Source organism: Cavia porcellus, unplaced genomic scaffold (genome assembly GCF_034190915.1).
Source record: "Cavia porcellus strain 051 isolate PalLab524CR breed Dunkin Hartley unplaced genomic scaffold, mCavPor4.1 scaffold_6, whole genome shotgun sequence".
Taxonomy (NCBI): Eukaryota; Metazoa; Chordata; class Mammalia; order Rodentia; family Caviidae; genus Cavia; species Cavia porcellus.
In genome coordinates, this window is record NW_026947489.1 from 84,117,900 (window position 1) to 84,135,081 (window position 17,182).

The following is a 17,182-nucleotide window of genomic DNA, read 5'->3' on the forward strand; positions in this document are numbered from 1 at the left end:
CCGGCCGCCCTCCCTCCTCGGGCTCTCTGTCTCCCCAGCTAAACCATGGCGAGCAGCGCTGGCCTGGGCGAAGGTGGACGCGCCTGGTGGACACGGCCCGAGCACTTCCGCAAGCCGCTGGTCTTCTACGTGGACGTGGAGCAGGAGGAGCTCGTGTTCGGCCCAAGGGATGCGCACGGGGAGGGCCAGCTTCGGCGCCTGGAGGAGCACAGCCACACGCTGATCCAGCTGGAGGCCTGGGCCATGCCAGAGGGCCACACCCGCGTGAGCGTGGTGGGGCCGGCGGGGGCGCGGCGCTGGCTGCTGGAGTTGGTGCGCAGCCTGGGCAGCGGGGAGCCGGGGGCCCGAACCCGCGGCCTTGCCACGCTGCAGCTGGTGCGCAGCCGCCCGCTCCACCCAGGCGACCTGACTGCTGCAGCCTGGGAGCAGCCCCTGCACGCCCACCTGGCCCTGCCCATCGTCCTCAGGGTGCCCTGCAGCCTGAGGCTGCCCGTGCTCTTCCCCCTCCTGTGGATCAGCCTCTCTGCCTTCTGGGGCTCCTTGCGCCTGTGAGCAGGGCCCGACTGCCCTGGGGTCCACTGGGCGCCCCGCGAGACACAGGCACCCAGTGGGAGCTGGCCATGCGGCATGGGCCCAGATCCTCCGCCTCACACCTGTGGGCCCGACTGTGCTAAGAGACGTCTGCCCGCAGGAGAACCTCCTGCTGCCCGCCATGCTTGGACTTCCACAGCTTGCTCTGCTTCCTTGAACATGAGGGTCCGCCCCATGCTCTGCAGTACTCAGCCCTCCCCCAGGGGGCTGAATTTGGAAGCCCCTTCTTTGAGCACACCCAGAGCCAAGAAAGGGAAAGATGGAAAGGCTGGCAGGGAGAGCTCTCACTGGGTTCAACTCAGCAGCCTCCCCTGGCCTCCAGCTCCCAGCAGTCCTTGGGCCTCAGCATCCCAGTGCTGGGGTGACACCCATCAGACACCTTGCCCTGCTTGAGTGGGAGGAAAAATCATGCTTGGAGCTGGGCGTGCTGATCCAACCATGGAAACCCAGCTCTCTGAGGCTGAGGCAGGAGGAATTCGCTGTTTCAGGCCGGCATGGACTCCATAGTGACTTCCAGCCCAGCCTGAACTGCATAGCCAGAGCCTCTCTCAAAGAAAGTGTACCATTTTCGGGGGGTAGGAGGGGGGAGGCCCAGTGGGTAGGGGTGGGGAGAGCCGCTGCTCTGGGTGTCCTGCCCTCCTCCAGCTTGTCTGCATCTCCTTCAGTCTCCCCACACGCACGAGAAACACACTCCATGAGGCTCTGGTTGCCTCAGTACCTCCCAGGATTACCATTTCTTCCCTAGATTTCTCACCACACAGGACAGGGGAAGATGCAGACTTCTCCCCCGACCCCCATGGAATCTGTTGGTGCCCTTCCTGAAAGAAAAGCCATTTCAGGACACATCAGTGAGAGGCATAGGCAAAATCAGACAGTAAGTAAAAAGACAGGCAGCGTGGTCCTTGTCTGTGATCCCAGCACACTGAGAGGCTGAGGCAAGAGGATCACTTTAAGTTCCCAGACAGCCTGATCTACATAGTGAGACCTTGTCTCAAAACACAAAGTAAAGTCCAACAACTAAATGGAGGAGCTGAGCCTTTTTGGATCTGGGGTCTGGTTGGTCCCTCTCACTTCTGGGTTGCCAGTCCCAGAGGATTTGTCATGATCTGCGGGGCAATTTGGTTTCCATGTGGTGCACAGTGTTGCTCAGAGGTGCATTCTTGGTCTTCATTATTTGTGGATGTGGCGTGGGTGGGGGTGTGCTCCCATTTTGGGCTGAGCTCCTCATAGGTTGTTCTTTCAGACTTTGCTTTGTCTACAATCCAAGAGGGTTCAGGACAATGAGTCAGGACTTCTAGGCAAAACCCCAAGGGACTGGGAGCTGACCATTGAAAGCTGACAATCAGGTGTCCCGGCAGACCCTGAAAATGACATCAGTTCCTTTCAGTGTTGAGAGGGGATGAAGGTAGACATTTTACAGCTAAGAGACCTGGGAAGGCAGGTTCGCCTTTACAGACCTTCACGCAGAGCCAAGCAAGGATGGGACCCATAGTCACTGTTTACTGTCTTCTGTTGTGGCACTGGGAATTAAATACGGGCTTCAAACCAACCTAAATCCCAACTGTTGTACTGTGTTTTGTTTCATTTTCCTGAGGCATTTTCTTGTTATGTAGTTCAGGCTGGCTTTGATCTACGGAGCCTAGTTTGTCTTCAAATTTGTGTTGATCCCCCTGCCTCAGCCTCCCAAGTGCTGGCATTACAGATGGGAGCCACCCCACCCATTTAAGGATTGGTTTTGCTGGCAATTTACCTCTCTTCATCCCCCCAGAGCTAATCCTAAATCACACTTCTCCAGGTGGAGTTCTCTGAGGCTTAGCTATTTAATTTGGAGATTTCGCAGATAACAGTGTCATTTGAATCAGCCGGATGTTTTAATCTAGAGTCTTAGTCTCCTCCGTGAGTTTATGGATTCATCAGGTCTCGCATGGGGCTTGAGAATTCACATTTCTGGTGCTATTGCCTGTGGCTGCTGCTGCTGGTCAGCAGATTGCACTTGGAGTAGGCACGGGCCAGGAGCACATCTTAGGGGACATCAGGAAACAGGTTCTGGGACGTCCGTGTGTCAGTCTGGACACTCTCTGAGGTCTCCAGCAGGTGAAGGAGAGTCTCCTGCCCCAGATTTTTTCCCGGGGTCCACCCTTGGCGGGTAACACCCTCAGTGCCTTCAGAGCATGGAAATTCATTCCCGTTTCCCTTTCCTGGTTCTTGGTTCTGCCTCCTCCCTTTGTGGATGTGGCTGTCCCCTCTCCTGAAGATGCATTCTCTCCAGACTGCAGAGTCCTGCTGTCTTCTGCTCTGCTTTCTTCTCTGAGAATCCACCCTGCTAATAAAAGCAAGCATGTCTGTGGGTTCCTGTTTCTCTGTCTCCCTGTCCTCAGTAACACACCAGGCTTTGCACATCTCCAGGACGCTGTTTTTGGTGGCAACAACCAAGAAAATCAGCTTGCCACAAGGAGGAAATGGTTTCATCTTACATCTGTCTCACTCCGGGGAGGAGTGACATGGTTGTCAGTCCCGTGTAGTGCTGTGTCTGAGGCAGCGCATGGAGACAGTTAAATATTTATTTTGCCCCTGCATCTGCAACGTGTGCAGGGCTGGTGGGGACAGCTCACTTCTGCCTTTGCTGTGGGGATGCAAGCCTGGGGATGGAGTTTGCGGGGCCTCCCAATGGCTTCTTTGTCTTCCTGAAGCAGGTGGGTTCTGTCTGAGAATGGATAAGAACCCGATTCCAGTAGGACACGGAAGCAACTGTCATCCCATGATGATGACTCTTGTAGGCCCACTGAGTCACATCAGCTACATGCTCCTCATTAGAAGGAAGAAACCAGGACCATCTCATATTCGGAGAGGAAAGTTTTTATGTCCAGAATTTGGGAGGCAGAGGCAGGATTGCTGTGAATCCAAGGTCATTTTGGGGTGCATAGCAAGTGCTAGGCTGGCCTGGGCTGTTGGCTAACCACCAACTGCAAAACATCTCTGACCTCAATGGAAGGGAAACAAAAGCCTTCCTAATTCCTGCTCTGTCACATCTCTCAGTTAATGTGCTATAAAAATCTGTCGAAATTCTGGCTCAGTTACACAGCTTTGCAAATTCCATCTGCACTGTGTCGCTGGTGCCAGCTAAAATAAAAAAAGACATCGTCTCGCCCTATTTTTCATCTTGGAGGCCTTTTTGGGGTACAACAAGAGCAAGACCCTGTCTGAAGAAATCCATTAAATCTAGTTGTGGTGGCACATGTCTCAGGAGGCTGAGGCAGAAGGATCACCATGAGTTGCAGGTCAACCTGGCTTACAAACTCAGTTCAATTCCAGCCTAAACTGCTAGTGAAAGCCTATCTTAAAAAGACAAAATAAAATAAAATTTAAAAAATCAAATAAATAAAGAATTTTAACTAGACATGATAGCACACACTTGTAACCCCAGGGCACTGGGAAGGCTGAGGCAGGAGAATCACTGCAGTTTGAGGCCAGTGTGGTCTACATTGTTAGAATTAATCTTTAAAAAAAATTGAAAGCAGTTCAGGTCAAATTGTCCATTCTTAAATTACTATTATTTTTTACTTTTAGTTTTGGTTTTTTGTTTGTTTTCCTTTGTTTTTGGTTTTTTGAGAAAAGGTCTATGTAATATAGGTTGACCTTGAATTCACTGTATAACCAAGGTTAGCCTCAATCTCACAGAGATGCTCCTGCCTCAGCATCCCAAATTCTGGGATTATAGGCATGCACTCCCCCCTCCCCACTTTAAATTTCCCTTGATGAATATGAGCTGGTCCTAGTTTTCTGCTTCTAATAGAGAGAAAGTACCTGATGTGACACAGAGGGCCTCCAAGGGCTATCCTAATGGGATGTCAGCTGCCTCCTGGTCCCACTAGGCTACTCGTCCTTGAGGAGTCTCAGATAAAACCCACCTGCTGCAGGGAGAGTAAGCAGCCCCTCAGAAGCCCCGGCAACTCCAGCCCCAGTCTTGAGCCCCCACAGCAAAGGGGGAAGTGAGCTGTCCCCGCCAGCCCTGCAGGGGAATCAACACAAGCTTAAAGACAAACCGGGCTACATAGTTCAAAGCCAGCCTGAACTACATAGCAAGACTGTGCCTCAAAAAGCAAAAAAAAAAAAAAAAAAAAAAAAAAAAAAACAAAAACAAAAAAAAAAACACAGAAATACCCAATTGCAGTGGGTAAAGCGGTGACATCGGGGTGTGGGAGGAGTAGGGGGACCCAGGGTTGTCTTCTAAGCAGATTGAACACAGCGCCTTGGCATGGATCTACATAGCCAACACCTTTTTCCCTTTTTATAAATTTTATTTTGATTACTGAACGGTGCCAACACATGATGACGACCCTCCCTGGCAGGACTTCAGTACAGGTACAGAAGCCCTCAAGCATCTTCACCACCCCACCCAACCCCATGCCATCCAGCACTGAACAATTGCTCAGTGTGGGGACACGGTTTCCCAGGCACTCATGTTGGCCTCTAGCTCGCCAAGGAACCCAGGTCACAACTCACGGTTCCAAGGCCTCTGCCAGTAGTTGGTGTCCTCTCAGTAGCTGGTATTCCTGGGTGGCCTGGTGGCAGGAAGCAGGCAGTTGCGAGGCTGGCAGAAATCTCTCAGCACAGCTGGGCCTGCAGCCGCCAGAATGAAGATGATGGCGCAGAATGAGTGTCTGTCTGGCTCCCACTGGGTGCCTGTGTCTCGCGGGGCGCCCAGTGGACCCCAGGGCAGTCGGGCCCTGCTCACAGGCGCAAGGAGCCCCAGAAGGCAGAGAGGCTGATCCACAGGAGGGGGAAGAGCACGGGCAGCCTCAGGCTGCAGGGCACCCTGAGGACGATGGGCAGGGCCAGGTGGGCGTGCAGGGGCTGCTCCCAGGCTGCAGCAGTCAGGTCGCCTGGGTGGAGCGGGCGGCTGCGCACCAGCTGCAGCATGGCAAGGCCGCGGGTTCGGGCCCCCGGCTCCCCGCTGCCCAGGCTGCGCACCAACTCCAGCAGCCAGCGCCGCGCCCCCGCCGGCCCCACCACGCTCACGCGGGTGTGGCCCTCTGGCATGGCCCAGGCCTCCAGCTGGATCAGCGTGTGGCTGTGCTCCTCCAGGCGCCGAAGCTGGCCCTCCCCGTGCGCATCCCTTGGGCCGAACACGAGCTCCTCCTGCTCCACGTCCACGTAGAAGACCAGCGGCTTGCGGAAGTGCTCGGGCCGTGTCCACCAGGCGCGTCCACCTTCGCCCAGGCCAGCGCTGCTCGCCATGGTTTAGCTGGGGAGACAGAGAGCCCGAGGAGGGAGGGCGGCCGGTCAGACAGGCTCAGCCCTCAGGACACTTGAGGGACCAGACAACAAGGCACCCAACTCTGGCTGCTGCTTCTCTCCCTGGGGATCTGCCTCCCCTTCCCATCCCTCCTCCCCCAGCGCCGCTCCCTGTCATTTCCCTGAGCCCAGAGCGGACCCACCTGCCACCCAACTCGACACCTCTACTCACCTCTCAGTTTTGCACTAGGAAATGTCCTTGGACAAGGGGGCTTTGGGCGACCCACTCTTAGGTTCCCTCTCTTTTCTCAAGAGCTCGATCTCTCTTGTCTCTGTCTGTCTGTCTCTCTCTCTCAATACATTTCTCTAACTTTTCACCTCCCTTGTTCCTTAGGATTCCTTTGTCAATTTGAGGGCTCACCTCTGACTACTAGTGGCTTGGTCGCTCTGTTTTGTCCTCTCTAGCACCTAGAACCGCGCCAGAGGGCTCACGGCTCTAGATCCTCCTGGCTCAGCCTTCTGCTCACTGGGCAACACCACCACAGCTTCAGCTCCTTTTGAATGGTTGGCACTGTTGGGCGTGCTGGCTCACGCCTTTTTAATCCCAACAAACTGAGGGGACAAGATTACTGAACTGCACTGCAGCCTCAGCTACACGCCTTTAATCCCAACACACCGAGGGGACAGGATTCCTGAACTGCACTGCAGCCTGGGCTACAGAGGACCTTCAGGCTGAGCCTGATGTGTAAAGCACAACTCTGTCTCAAACAGACTGATGGGTGGGCAAACAGACAGACAAATAGAATGAAAAACTGTATTTTGAGGCCAATTCTTCCTCATTTGCTAAGTTGCCCAGCCTAGGCGTAAACTGGGGATCCTCCTGCTTCAGCCTCGCAGAGCGAGGCGAGTACAGAGTGTGCCATCATTCCTGGCTCCTTCCAGGCACATCTTGGCAAAGCAGGACTCAGATAAAGAGCAAGCAGCAGCGCCTTGCACCTGCGCATGCGCACACATGCGCGCAGGCAACCAGCAATCCAGGGGCCAATGCTGAGCTTGGGGGAGCCCCCCACCTCAGCTGCTCAGCCTCCAGTCTTGGCTCTCTTCTACCGGGCTTCCACCCTGTGCCTCATGCAGCTGCCTCTGCCTCTTCCTCCTCTCCTGCAATTCTGTTTCCAGAAGGAGGGTCCAGGTGGCAAGGCAGTAGCTGGGTGTGGCAGCCAGAGCCTGCAGTCCCAGCACTTGGAAGCCTGTGGCAAGAGCATCCCGGAGACCTAGAAGCCAGTCTGGGTTACACATGGACATTTTTACTCTGCTGCTCTCTCCGTTGCAGGACTCCTCCTGCAATGGTACACAGAAATACTGAAATGATACCAAGACTTTGGACACTGGGAATCAATTATTCCTGCAGTGTCAGGCCCCGATACTTCCATAAGTTATGTGAATTCAATGCAATTCCAGTCAATTTTCTAATAGCATATCTCAAATAATTAGAGGAAGCAATCCTAAAATTCATGTGGAACGGGAAGAGACCTAGAATACCAAAGGTGATCCTGAACAGCATAGACCAGACAGGGGGCATTATAATCCCTGATTTGAGATTATACTATAAAGCTACTGTGATTAAAAAGAAACAGGGTGGTAGTTAAAAAAAACACCAACCAAACAAAAAAAAAATAAATAAAAAACCAAGCAAACTAGACAGGTAGACACAAACGTGCCGAGACAAAGATGGGAGTGAATTAGACCATTTATTTCTTGAATTGTCTCTCAGGACTGCAGATTGAGGGCAGAGCCCAGGCACAGATGGACATCCCCAATACAGTGTTATTCCATTTCCTGGTTCTAACTTGCAGGTTACATAATCTGCAATGCCAACACACGGTGAGGACCCTCACTGGCAGGTCTTGGTACACATAGAGAACCCCTCAAACATCTTCACCGCTCCACCCCACTGCAGTAAACACTTGGCTCAGTGTGGGGACCAGGTCCCCTGGGCCCTCAGGCAGGCCTCCAGCTTGCTTTAGGGCTCAGGCCGCACCTCAGGGCTCCCAGGCCACAGTCAGTAGCTGGTGTCATGGCGGGCAGCAGGAGGTTCTCCTGCGGGCAGACGTCTCTTAGCACAGTCGGGCCCACAGGTGTGAGGCGGAGGATCTGGGCCCATGCCGCATGGCCAGCTCCCACTGGGTGCCTGTGTCTCGCGGGGCGCCCAGTGGACCCCAGGGCAGTCGGGCCCTGCTCACAGGCGCAAGGAGCCCCAGAAGGCAGAGAGGCTGATCCACAGGAGGGGGAAGAGCACGGGCAGCCTCAGGCTGCAGGGCACCCTGAGGACGATGGGCAGGGCCAGGTGGGCGTGCAGGGGCTGCTCCCAGGCTGCAGCAGTCAGGTCGCCTGGGTGGAGCGGGCGGCTGCGCACCAGCTGCAGCGTGGCAAGGCCGCGGGTTCGGGCCCCCGGCTCCCCGCTGCCCAGGCTGCGCACCAACTCCAGCAGCCAGCGCCGCGCCCCCGCCGGCCCCACCACGCTCACGCGGGTGTGGCCCTCTGGCATGGCCCAGGCCTCCAGCTGGATCAGCGTGTGGCTGTGCTCCTCCAGGCGCCGAAGCTGGCCCTCCCCGTGCGCATCCCTTGGGCCGAACACGAGCTCCTCCTGCTCCACGTCCACGTAGAAGACCAGCGGCTTGCGGAAGTGCTCGGGCCGTGTCCACCAGGCGCGTCCACCTTCGCCCAGGCCAGCGCTGCTCGCCATGGTTTAGCTGGGGAGACAGAGAGCCCGAGGAGGGAGGGCGGCCGGTCAGACAGGCTCAGCCCTCAGGACACTTGAGGGACCAGACAACAAGGCACCCAACTCTGGCTGCTGCTTCTCTCCCTGGGGATCTGCCTCCCCTTCCCATCCCTCCTCCCCCAGCGCCGCTCCCTGTCATTTCCCTGAGCCCAGAGCGGACCCACCTGGCACCCAACTCGACACCTCTACTCACCTCTCAGTTTTGCACTAGGAAATGTCCTTGGACAAGGGGGCTTTGGGCGACCCACTCTTAGGTTCCCTCTCTTTTCTCAAGAGCTCGATCTCTCTTGTCTCCGTCTGTCTGTCTGTCTGTCTGTCTGTCTCTCTCTCAATACATTTCTCTCACTTTTCACCTCCCTTGTTCCTTAGGATTCCTTTGTCAATTTGAGGGCTCACCTCTGACCACTAGTGGCTTGGTCACTCTGTTCTGTCCTCTCTAGCACCTAGATCCGCGCCAGAGGGCTCACAGCTCTAGATCCTCCTGCCTCAGCCTTCTGCTCACTGGGCAACACCACCACAGCTTCAGCTCCTTTTGAATGGTTGGCACTGTTGGGCGTGCTGGCTCACGCCTTTTTAATCCCAACAAACTGAGGGGACAGGATTACTGAACTGCACTGCAGCCTCAGCTACACGCCTTTAATCCCAACACACCGAGGGGACAGGATTCCTGAACTGCACTGCAGCCTGGGCTACAGAAGACCTTCAGGCTGAGCCTGATGTGTAAAGCACAACTCTGTCTCAAACAGACTGATGGGTGGGCAAACAGACACACCAATAGAATGAAAAACTGTATTTTGAGGCCAATTCTTCCTCATTTGCTAAGTTGCCCAGCCTAGGCGTAAACTGGGGATCCTCCTGCTTCAGCCTCGCAGAGCGAGGCGAGTACAGAGTGTGCCATCATTCCTGGCTCCTTCCAGGCACCTCTTGGCAAAGCAGGACTCAGATAAAGAGCAAGCAGCAGCGCCTTGCACCTGCGCATGCGCACACATGCGCGCAGGCAACCAGCAACCCAGGGGCCGATGCTGAGCTTGGGGGAGCCCCCCCCTCAGCTGCTCAGCCTCCAGTCTTGGCTCTCTTCTCCCGGGCTTCCACCCTGTGCCTCATGCAGCTGCCTCTGCCTCTTCCTCCTCTCCTGCAATTCTGTTTCCAGAAGGAGGGTCCAGGTGGCAAGGCAGTAGCTGGGTGTGGCAGCCAGAGCCTGCAGTCCCAGCACTTGGAAGCCTGTGGCAAGAGCATCCCGGAGACCTAGAAGCCAGTCTGGGTTACACATGGACATTTTTACTCTGCTGCTCTCTCCGTTGCAGGACTCCTCCTGCAATGGTACACAGAAAATACTGAAATGATACCAAGACTTTGGACACTGGGAATCAATTATTCCTGCAGTGTCAGGCCCCGATACTTCCATAAGTTATGTGAATTCAATGCAATTCCAGTCAATTTTCTAATAGCATATCTCAAATAATTAGAGGAAGCAATCCTAAAATTCATCTGGAACGGGAAGAGACCTAGAATACCAAAGGTGATCCTGAACAGCATAGACCAGACAGGGGGCATTATAATCCCTGATTTGAGATTATACTATAAAGCTACTGTGATTAAAAAGAAACAGGGTGGTAGTTAAAAAAAACACCAACCAAACAAAAAAAAAATAAATAAATAAAAAACCAAGCAAACTAGACAGATAGACCCAAAAGTGCCGAGACAAAGATGGGAGTGAATTAGACCATTTATTTCTTGAATTGTCTCTCAGGACTGCAGATTGAGGGCAGAGCCAGGCACAGATGGACATCCCCAACACAGTGTTATTCCATTTCCTGGTTCTAACTTGCAGGTTACATAATCTGCAATGCCAACACAAGGTGAGGACCCTCACTGGCAGGTCTTGGTACACACAGAGAACCCCTCAAGCATCTTCACCGCTCCACCCCACTGCAGTAAACACTTGCTCAGTGTGGGGACCAGGTCCCCTGGGCCCTCAGGCAGGCCTCCAGCTTGCTTTAGGGCTCAGGCCGCACCTCAGGGCTCCCAGGCCACAGTCAGTAGCTGGTGTCATGGCGGGCAGCAGGAGGTTCTCCTGCGGGCAGACGTCTCTTAGCACAGTCGGGCCCACAGGTGTGAGGCGGAGGATCTGGGCCCATGCCGCATGGCCAGCTCCCACTGGGTGCCTGTGTCTCGCGGGGCGCCCAGTGGACCCCAGGGCAGTCGGGCCCTGCTCACAGGTGCAAGGAGCCCCAGAAGGCAGAGAGGCTGATCCACAGGAGGGGGAAGAGCACGGGCAGCCTCAGGCTGCAGGGCACCCTGAGGACGATGGGCAGGGCCAGGTGGGCGTGCAGGGGCTGCTCCCAGGCTGCAGCAGTCAGGTCGCCTGGGTGGAGCGGGCGGCTGCGCACCAGCTGCAGCAGGGCAAGGCCGCGGGTTCGGGCCCCCGGCTCCCCGCTGCCCAGGCTGCGCACCAACTCCAGCAGCCAGCGCCGCGCCCCTGCCGGCCCCACCACGCTCACGCGGGTGTGGCCGTCTGCTGTTGCCCAGGCCTCCAGCTGGATCAGCGTGTGGCTGTGCTCCTCCAGGCGCCGAAGCTGGCCCTCCCCGTGCGCATCCCTTGGGCCGAACACGAGCTCCTCCTGCTCCACGTCCACGTAGAAGACCAGCGGCTTGCGGAAGTGCTCGGGCCGTGTCCACCAGGCGCGTCCACCTTCGCCCAGGCCAGCGCTGCTCGCCATGGTTTAGCTGGGGAGACAGAGAGCCCGAGGAGGGAGGGCGGCCGGTCAGACAGGCTCAGCCCTCAGGACACTTGAGGGACCAGACAACAAAGCACCCAACTCTGGCTGCTGCTTCTCTCCCTGGGGATCTGCCTCCCCTTCCCATCCCTCCTCCCCCAGCGCCGCTCCCTGTCATTTCCCTGAGCCCAGAGCGGACCCACCTGCCACCCAACTCGACACCTCTACTCACCTCTCAGTTTTGCACTAGGAAATGTCCTTGGACAAGGGGGCTTTGGGCGACCCACTCTTAGGTTCCCTCTCTTTTCTCAAGAGCTCGATCTCTCTTGTCTCTGTCTGTCTGTCTGTCTGACTGTCTGTCTGTCTGTCTCTCTCTCAATACATTTCTCTCACTTTTCACCTCCCTTGTTCCTTAGGATTCCTTTGTCAATTTGAGGGCTCACCTCTGACTACTAGTGGCTTGGTCACTCTGTTTTGTCCTCTCTAGCACCTAGATCCGCGCCAGAGGGCTCACGGCTCTAGATCCTCCTGCCTCAGCCTTCTGCTCACTGGGCAACACCACCACAGCTTCAGCTCCTTTTGAATGGTTGGCACTGCTGGGCGTGCTGGCTCACGCCTTTAATCCCAACAAACTGAGGGGACAGGATTACTGAACTGCGCTGCAGCCTCAGCTACACGCCTTTAATCCCAACACACCGAGGGGACAGGATTCCTGAACTGCACTGCAGCCTCGGCTACAGAGGACCTTCAGGCTGAGCCTGATGTGTAAAGCACAACTCTGTCTCAAACAGACTGATGGGTGTGCAAACAGACACACCAATAGAATGAAAAATTGTATTTTGAGGCCAATTCTTCCTCATTTGCTAAGTTGCCCAGCCTAGGCGTAAACTGGGGATCCTCCTGCTTCAGCCTCGCAGAGCGAGGCGAGTAGCAGAGTGTGCCATCATTCCTGGCTCCTTCCAGGCACCTCTTGGCAAAGCAGGACTCAGATAAAGAGCAAGCAGCAGCGCCTTGCACCTGCGCATGCGCACACATGCGCACACATGCGCACAGGCAACCAGCAATCCAGGGGCCGATGCTGAGCTAGGGGGAGCCCCCCACCTCAGCTGCTCAGCCTCCAGTCTTGGCTCTCTTCTACCCGGCTTCCACCCTGTGCCTCATGCAGCTGCCTCTGCCTCTTCCTCCTCTCCTGCAATTCTGTTTCCAGAAGGAGGGTCCAGGTGGCAAGGCAGTAGCTGGGTGTGGCAGCCAGAGCCTGCAGTCCCAGCACTTGGAAGCCTGTGGCAAGAGCATCCCGGAGACCTAGAAGCCAGTCTGGGTTACACATGGACATTTTTACTCTGCTGCTCTCTCCGTTGCAGGACTCCTCCTGCAATGGTACACAGAAATACTGAAATGATACCAAGACTTTGGACACTGGGAATCAATTATTCCTGCAGTGTTAGGCCCCGATACTTCCATAAGTTATGTGAATTCAATGCAATTCCAGTCAATTTTCTAATAGCATATCTCAAATAATTAGAGGAAGCAATCCTAAAATTCATGTGGAACGGGAAGAGACCTAGAATACCAAAGGTGATCCTGAACAGCATAGACCAGACAGGGGGCATTATAATCCCTGATTTGAGATTATACTATAAAGCTACTGTGATTAAAAAGAAACAGGGTGGTAGTTAAAAAAAAGAAAACCAACCAACCAAACAAACAAACAAGCAAACAAACAAACAAAAAAAAACCAAGCAAACTAAACCAGAAAAAAAGGAAGAAAGGAAGAAAGATAAATAGACAGGTAGACACAAAAGTGCCGAGACAAAGATGGGAGTGAATTAGACCATTTATTTCTTGAATTGTCTCTCAGTACTGCAGATTGAGGGCAGAGCCAGGCACAGATGGACATCCCCAACACAGTGTTATTCCATTTCCTGGTTCTAACTTGCAGGTTACATAATCTGCAATGCCAACACACGGTGAGGACCCTCACTGGCAGGTCTTGGCACACACAGAGAACCCCTCAAGCATCTTCACCGCTCCACCCCACTGCAGTAAACACTTGCTCAGTGTGGGGACCAGGTCCCCTGGGCCCTCAGGCAGGCCTCCAGCTTGCTTTAGGGCTCAGGCCGCACCTCAGGGCTCCCAGGCCACAGTCAGTAGCTGGTGTCGTGGCGGGCAGCAGGAGGTTCTCCTGCGGGCAGACGTCTCTTAGCACAGTCGGGACTAGCTGCTTGGGTGCTCTATTTCTGTGTGCCTTAGCACCAGGAACCTCCCAGGAGGGCCCACAGCTGGACGGGTCAGCAGCTCTCCAGCTCTGCAGCTTGGCAGCTGGGCAGCACTGCAGCCCAGCCTCCTCCTGCTTCAGCCTTCTACTGGCTGGCCAACACCACCACTGCTTCAGCTCCTTTTGAAAGGTTGGCCCTGCTAGGTGTGGTGGCTCATGCCTTTTCATCCTAGCACTCTAGAGCCTGAGGAGACAGAGATTACTGAGTTGCAGGGCAGCCAGGGCTCCTACAAAGCACAACACTGTCTCCTACAGGCAGACTAACAGACTCAGAGATGGGGCAAAGGAAAAGCTGTATTTGGAGGCCAGTTCCTCCTCATTTGCTACATTGCCCAGGCTAGGCATGATTTGGCGACTTCCCACTTCAGCTTCCCAGAGTGCTGGGAGTAGTAGTGTGTGCCATCACAGACGCCCCCTCCCAGGCATATGTTGGGAAAGCCAGACCCAGAACAATGACAAACAGCAGCGCCTTGCACATGCACTCACTTGCGCACACGCGGCTAGAAATCCATGGGGCCGTGCTGAGCTAGCCCTACCTGACATGATCAGCCTCCAGTGCTGGGCCTCTTCTGTTATCCCCTGCTACAGCCCTGTGCCTTGTGCCGGGGTCTCTGCCTCTCCCTCCTCTCCTGTAATGCTGTTTCCAGAAGTAGGGTCCAGAAGCCACGCAGGAGCTCGTGTGGCAGCCAGAGCCTGCAGTTCCAGCACTTGGAAGCTTGAGAAAGGAGCATCCCTGACACATAGAAGCCAGCCTGTGTTTCACAGTAAGTGACTTCATGGCCAGCTGAAGTGCATAGCAAAGCTCTGTCTCAAAACTTGAAGAAATCAATAAAATAAAGTAAAATAAAAAGTTGAGGATGCAGGTTGTCTTGAAGCCTGCGTTCAGTCCCATTACTACAAAACTCAAAATGTGTGTGAGTCCGATCCCTGCTAGGCTCTTCTTGAACGCATGTCAAGGAGCTTCTGTCCTCCCAGGTCTCTTAGCCCTAAAATGCCCAGCTCGTCTCATCCCCTGTCAAGACCCAAAGGAACTGGCATCATTTTCAGGGTCTGCAGGGACAGCTGACTGTCGGCTTTCACAACTTCCCATTCCCGCTCCCTTGGGCCCATGCCTCCAACCCTGAGTCTTTGCCCTAAACACCCTTGGATTCTAGCAAAAGCAAAGGCTCCAAGGCCAGCCTTTGAGCAGCTCACCCCACAAGTTCGAGTATCCCCCCCACACACATACATCCAGCAAGGATCAGGACCAAGAATACACCTCCAAGCAAGATTGTTCAGCTCCTGGAAAACAAATCGGCCCTCAGACCATAAGAATTCCTCTGCACTTGGCTGACTAGAACTGAGAGCCACCAAGCAGAGGCCGCATCCAAAAAGGCTCAGCTTCTCCATGTGGTTTTTGGCTTAGCTTTTGTGCTTTGGGCATGCACCACCATGCCTGAATCCTCCTTTCTCCTTTCTGCAGGTGTGCAGTGTGGATCTCTTTAGCAGAGTGCCTGTGCAGACATTTCACACCTGCTGAGACAACCACATGCTCCTACCTCAGGCTTGCAAATGCCTGGACTGCAGGCTCTGGCAGCCACACTCAGCTCCTGCGTGGATTCTGCACCCTCTTTTGGAAACAGCATTGCAGGAGAGGAGGGAGAGGCAGAGGCAGGTCCATGAGACACATAAGGGAAGTAGGGGAGAAAAGGGCCAGGACTGGAGGTTGAGCAGCTGAGGTAGGGGGCTCCCCCAGCTCAGCACTGCCCACTGGATTTCTAGTTGCCTGTGCATACCTGCGCACAGGTGCAAGTTGCTGCTGCTTGCCCTTGCTCTGGGTCTGGCTTTTCCAAAATGTGCCTGGGAGGAGCCGTCTGTGATGGCACACACCACTACTCGTGGCACTCTGGGAGGCTGAAGCAGTAGGGTCCCCAATTCATGCCTAGCCTGGGCAATGTAGCAAATGATAAAGAAGTGGCCTCCAAATACAGTTTTTCCCTTTGACCCATCCTGCGTCTGTCAGACTTGTCTGTGGGAGACGGTGTTGTGCTTTGTAGTTCAAGCTCCACCTAAAAGTCCTCTGTATCCTAGGTTGCCATGCAGCTCAGTAATCCTGTGCCCTCACTCTCCAGAGTGCTGGGATTAAAGGCATGAGTCACAATGCCCGGCAGTGCCAACCTTTCTAAAGGAGCTGAAGCAGTGATGGTGTCGGCCAGCCACCAGCAGGCTGAGGCAGGAGGAGCCTGAGCTGCAGAGCTGCGAACTTACCAAGCTGCCAAGCTGCAGAGCTGGAGAGCTGCTGAGCTGTCCAGCTGTGGGCCCTCCTGGGAGGTTCCCGGTGCTAGAGCAGACAGAAATAGAGCGCCCAAACCACCAGTCCTCAGAGAAACAGCTGAGTTTGTGATTCCTCAAAGCTATGAAGAAATCCTTACAGAGAAGGCAGGTGAAGAGTGAGAAAACTCTTGAGAGAGAGAGAGAGAGAGAGAGAGAGAGAGAGAGAGAGAGAGAGAGAGAGAGATTAAGCTCTGCAGACAAAAGATGGAACCTAAGAGTGGGTCACTGAAGAGCCCTTTTTTCCAAGGACATTTCCTAATGCCAAGCTGAGAGGTGAGTAGAGCCTGGAGAGATGGGTGCCAGGTGGGTCCGCTCTGGGCTCAGGGAGGGAGATGGCAGGGAGAGGCGCTGTGGGAGGAGGGATGGGAAGGGGAGGGGGATCCTCAGGGAGAGAAGCAGCAGCGAGTTGGGTGTCCTGGGGGCCAAGCCTGTGTGACCTGCTGCGCTCCCTCCTCTGGGTCCGTCTCTCCCCAGCTCAGTCTGTGAGCCAGGCACCCATGGGGAGCAGCACTGGCTTGCGGCAAGGTGGATGTGCCCGTTGGAAGTGCATACAGCATTTCCGTAACCCGCTGTTCTTCTACTGGGACATGAAGCAGGAGTAGCAGGGTTTTGAGCCTGGAGGTGTACACCCACATGCTGATCCAGCTGGAAGCCTGGGCCATGGTGGATGGGCACACCCATTTTCAAATTACCACCAGTCTAGGCGCTGTGAAGTTGGGCATCTTGTGTGTTGCAAGTCTGCCCTTATAGCTGGAGGTGTGCAAGGAAGTGTTGAGTTGGTGATGAGTCCAGAGGGGCGGGGTGGACTCAGCTCCCTTGGGACTGTGGAGAGCCACTTGTTAAGACACACTTGAAGAGCTGGGATTGTCAGATGCCAACAGGCTGCACGTGCTACTTTGTTTTTGAGGAAGGGTCTTTGCATTTAGCCCAGCCTGGCCTTGAAGTCAGGGCAGTCTTCCTCCCTCAACTTCATGACATTGCTGAGATTACAGATGTGCATCGATGCATCTGGCTTTCAATCACATCTTTCTCTTTCTTTTCCTTCATTCCATTTTTTGAGATGAGGTCTCACTATGCAGTTCAAGGTGGTCTTGTACTCGTAGCGATCCTCCTGTCTCAGCCTCCTGAGGGCTGGGATTAGAGATATGAACATGCATGCCTGGCTCTATTTATTCATTTAGTGATGCGGAGGTGAAAGCCAGGGCGTCACTCATGCTACACAAGTGTTCTACCACTAAACTGCTCGCGCAGTGCTCCTAGCCTTGCATAATA

The 17,182-nt window shown here is 54.7% G+C and overlaps 1 protein-coding gene across 1 annotated transcript; it reads right to left on the reverse strand.

The window, feature by feature from the left end:
- Positions 1–10,313: 10,313 nt before the first annotated feature.
- LOC134476281 (putative KHDC1-like protein) lies at positions 10,314–11,487 on the reverse strand. Its single transcript, XM_063249714.1, has one exon. It carries the CDS (start codon positions 11,323–11,325, stop codon positions 10,819–10,821), a length of 507 nt encoding a protein of 168 aa, XP_063105784.1. The 5' UTR covers positions 11,326–11,487; the 3' UTR covers positions 10,314–10,818.
- Positions 11,488–17,182: the final 5,695 nt, after the last annotated feature.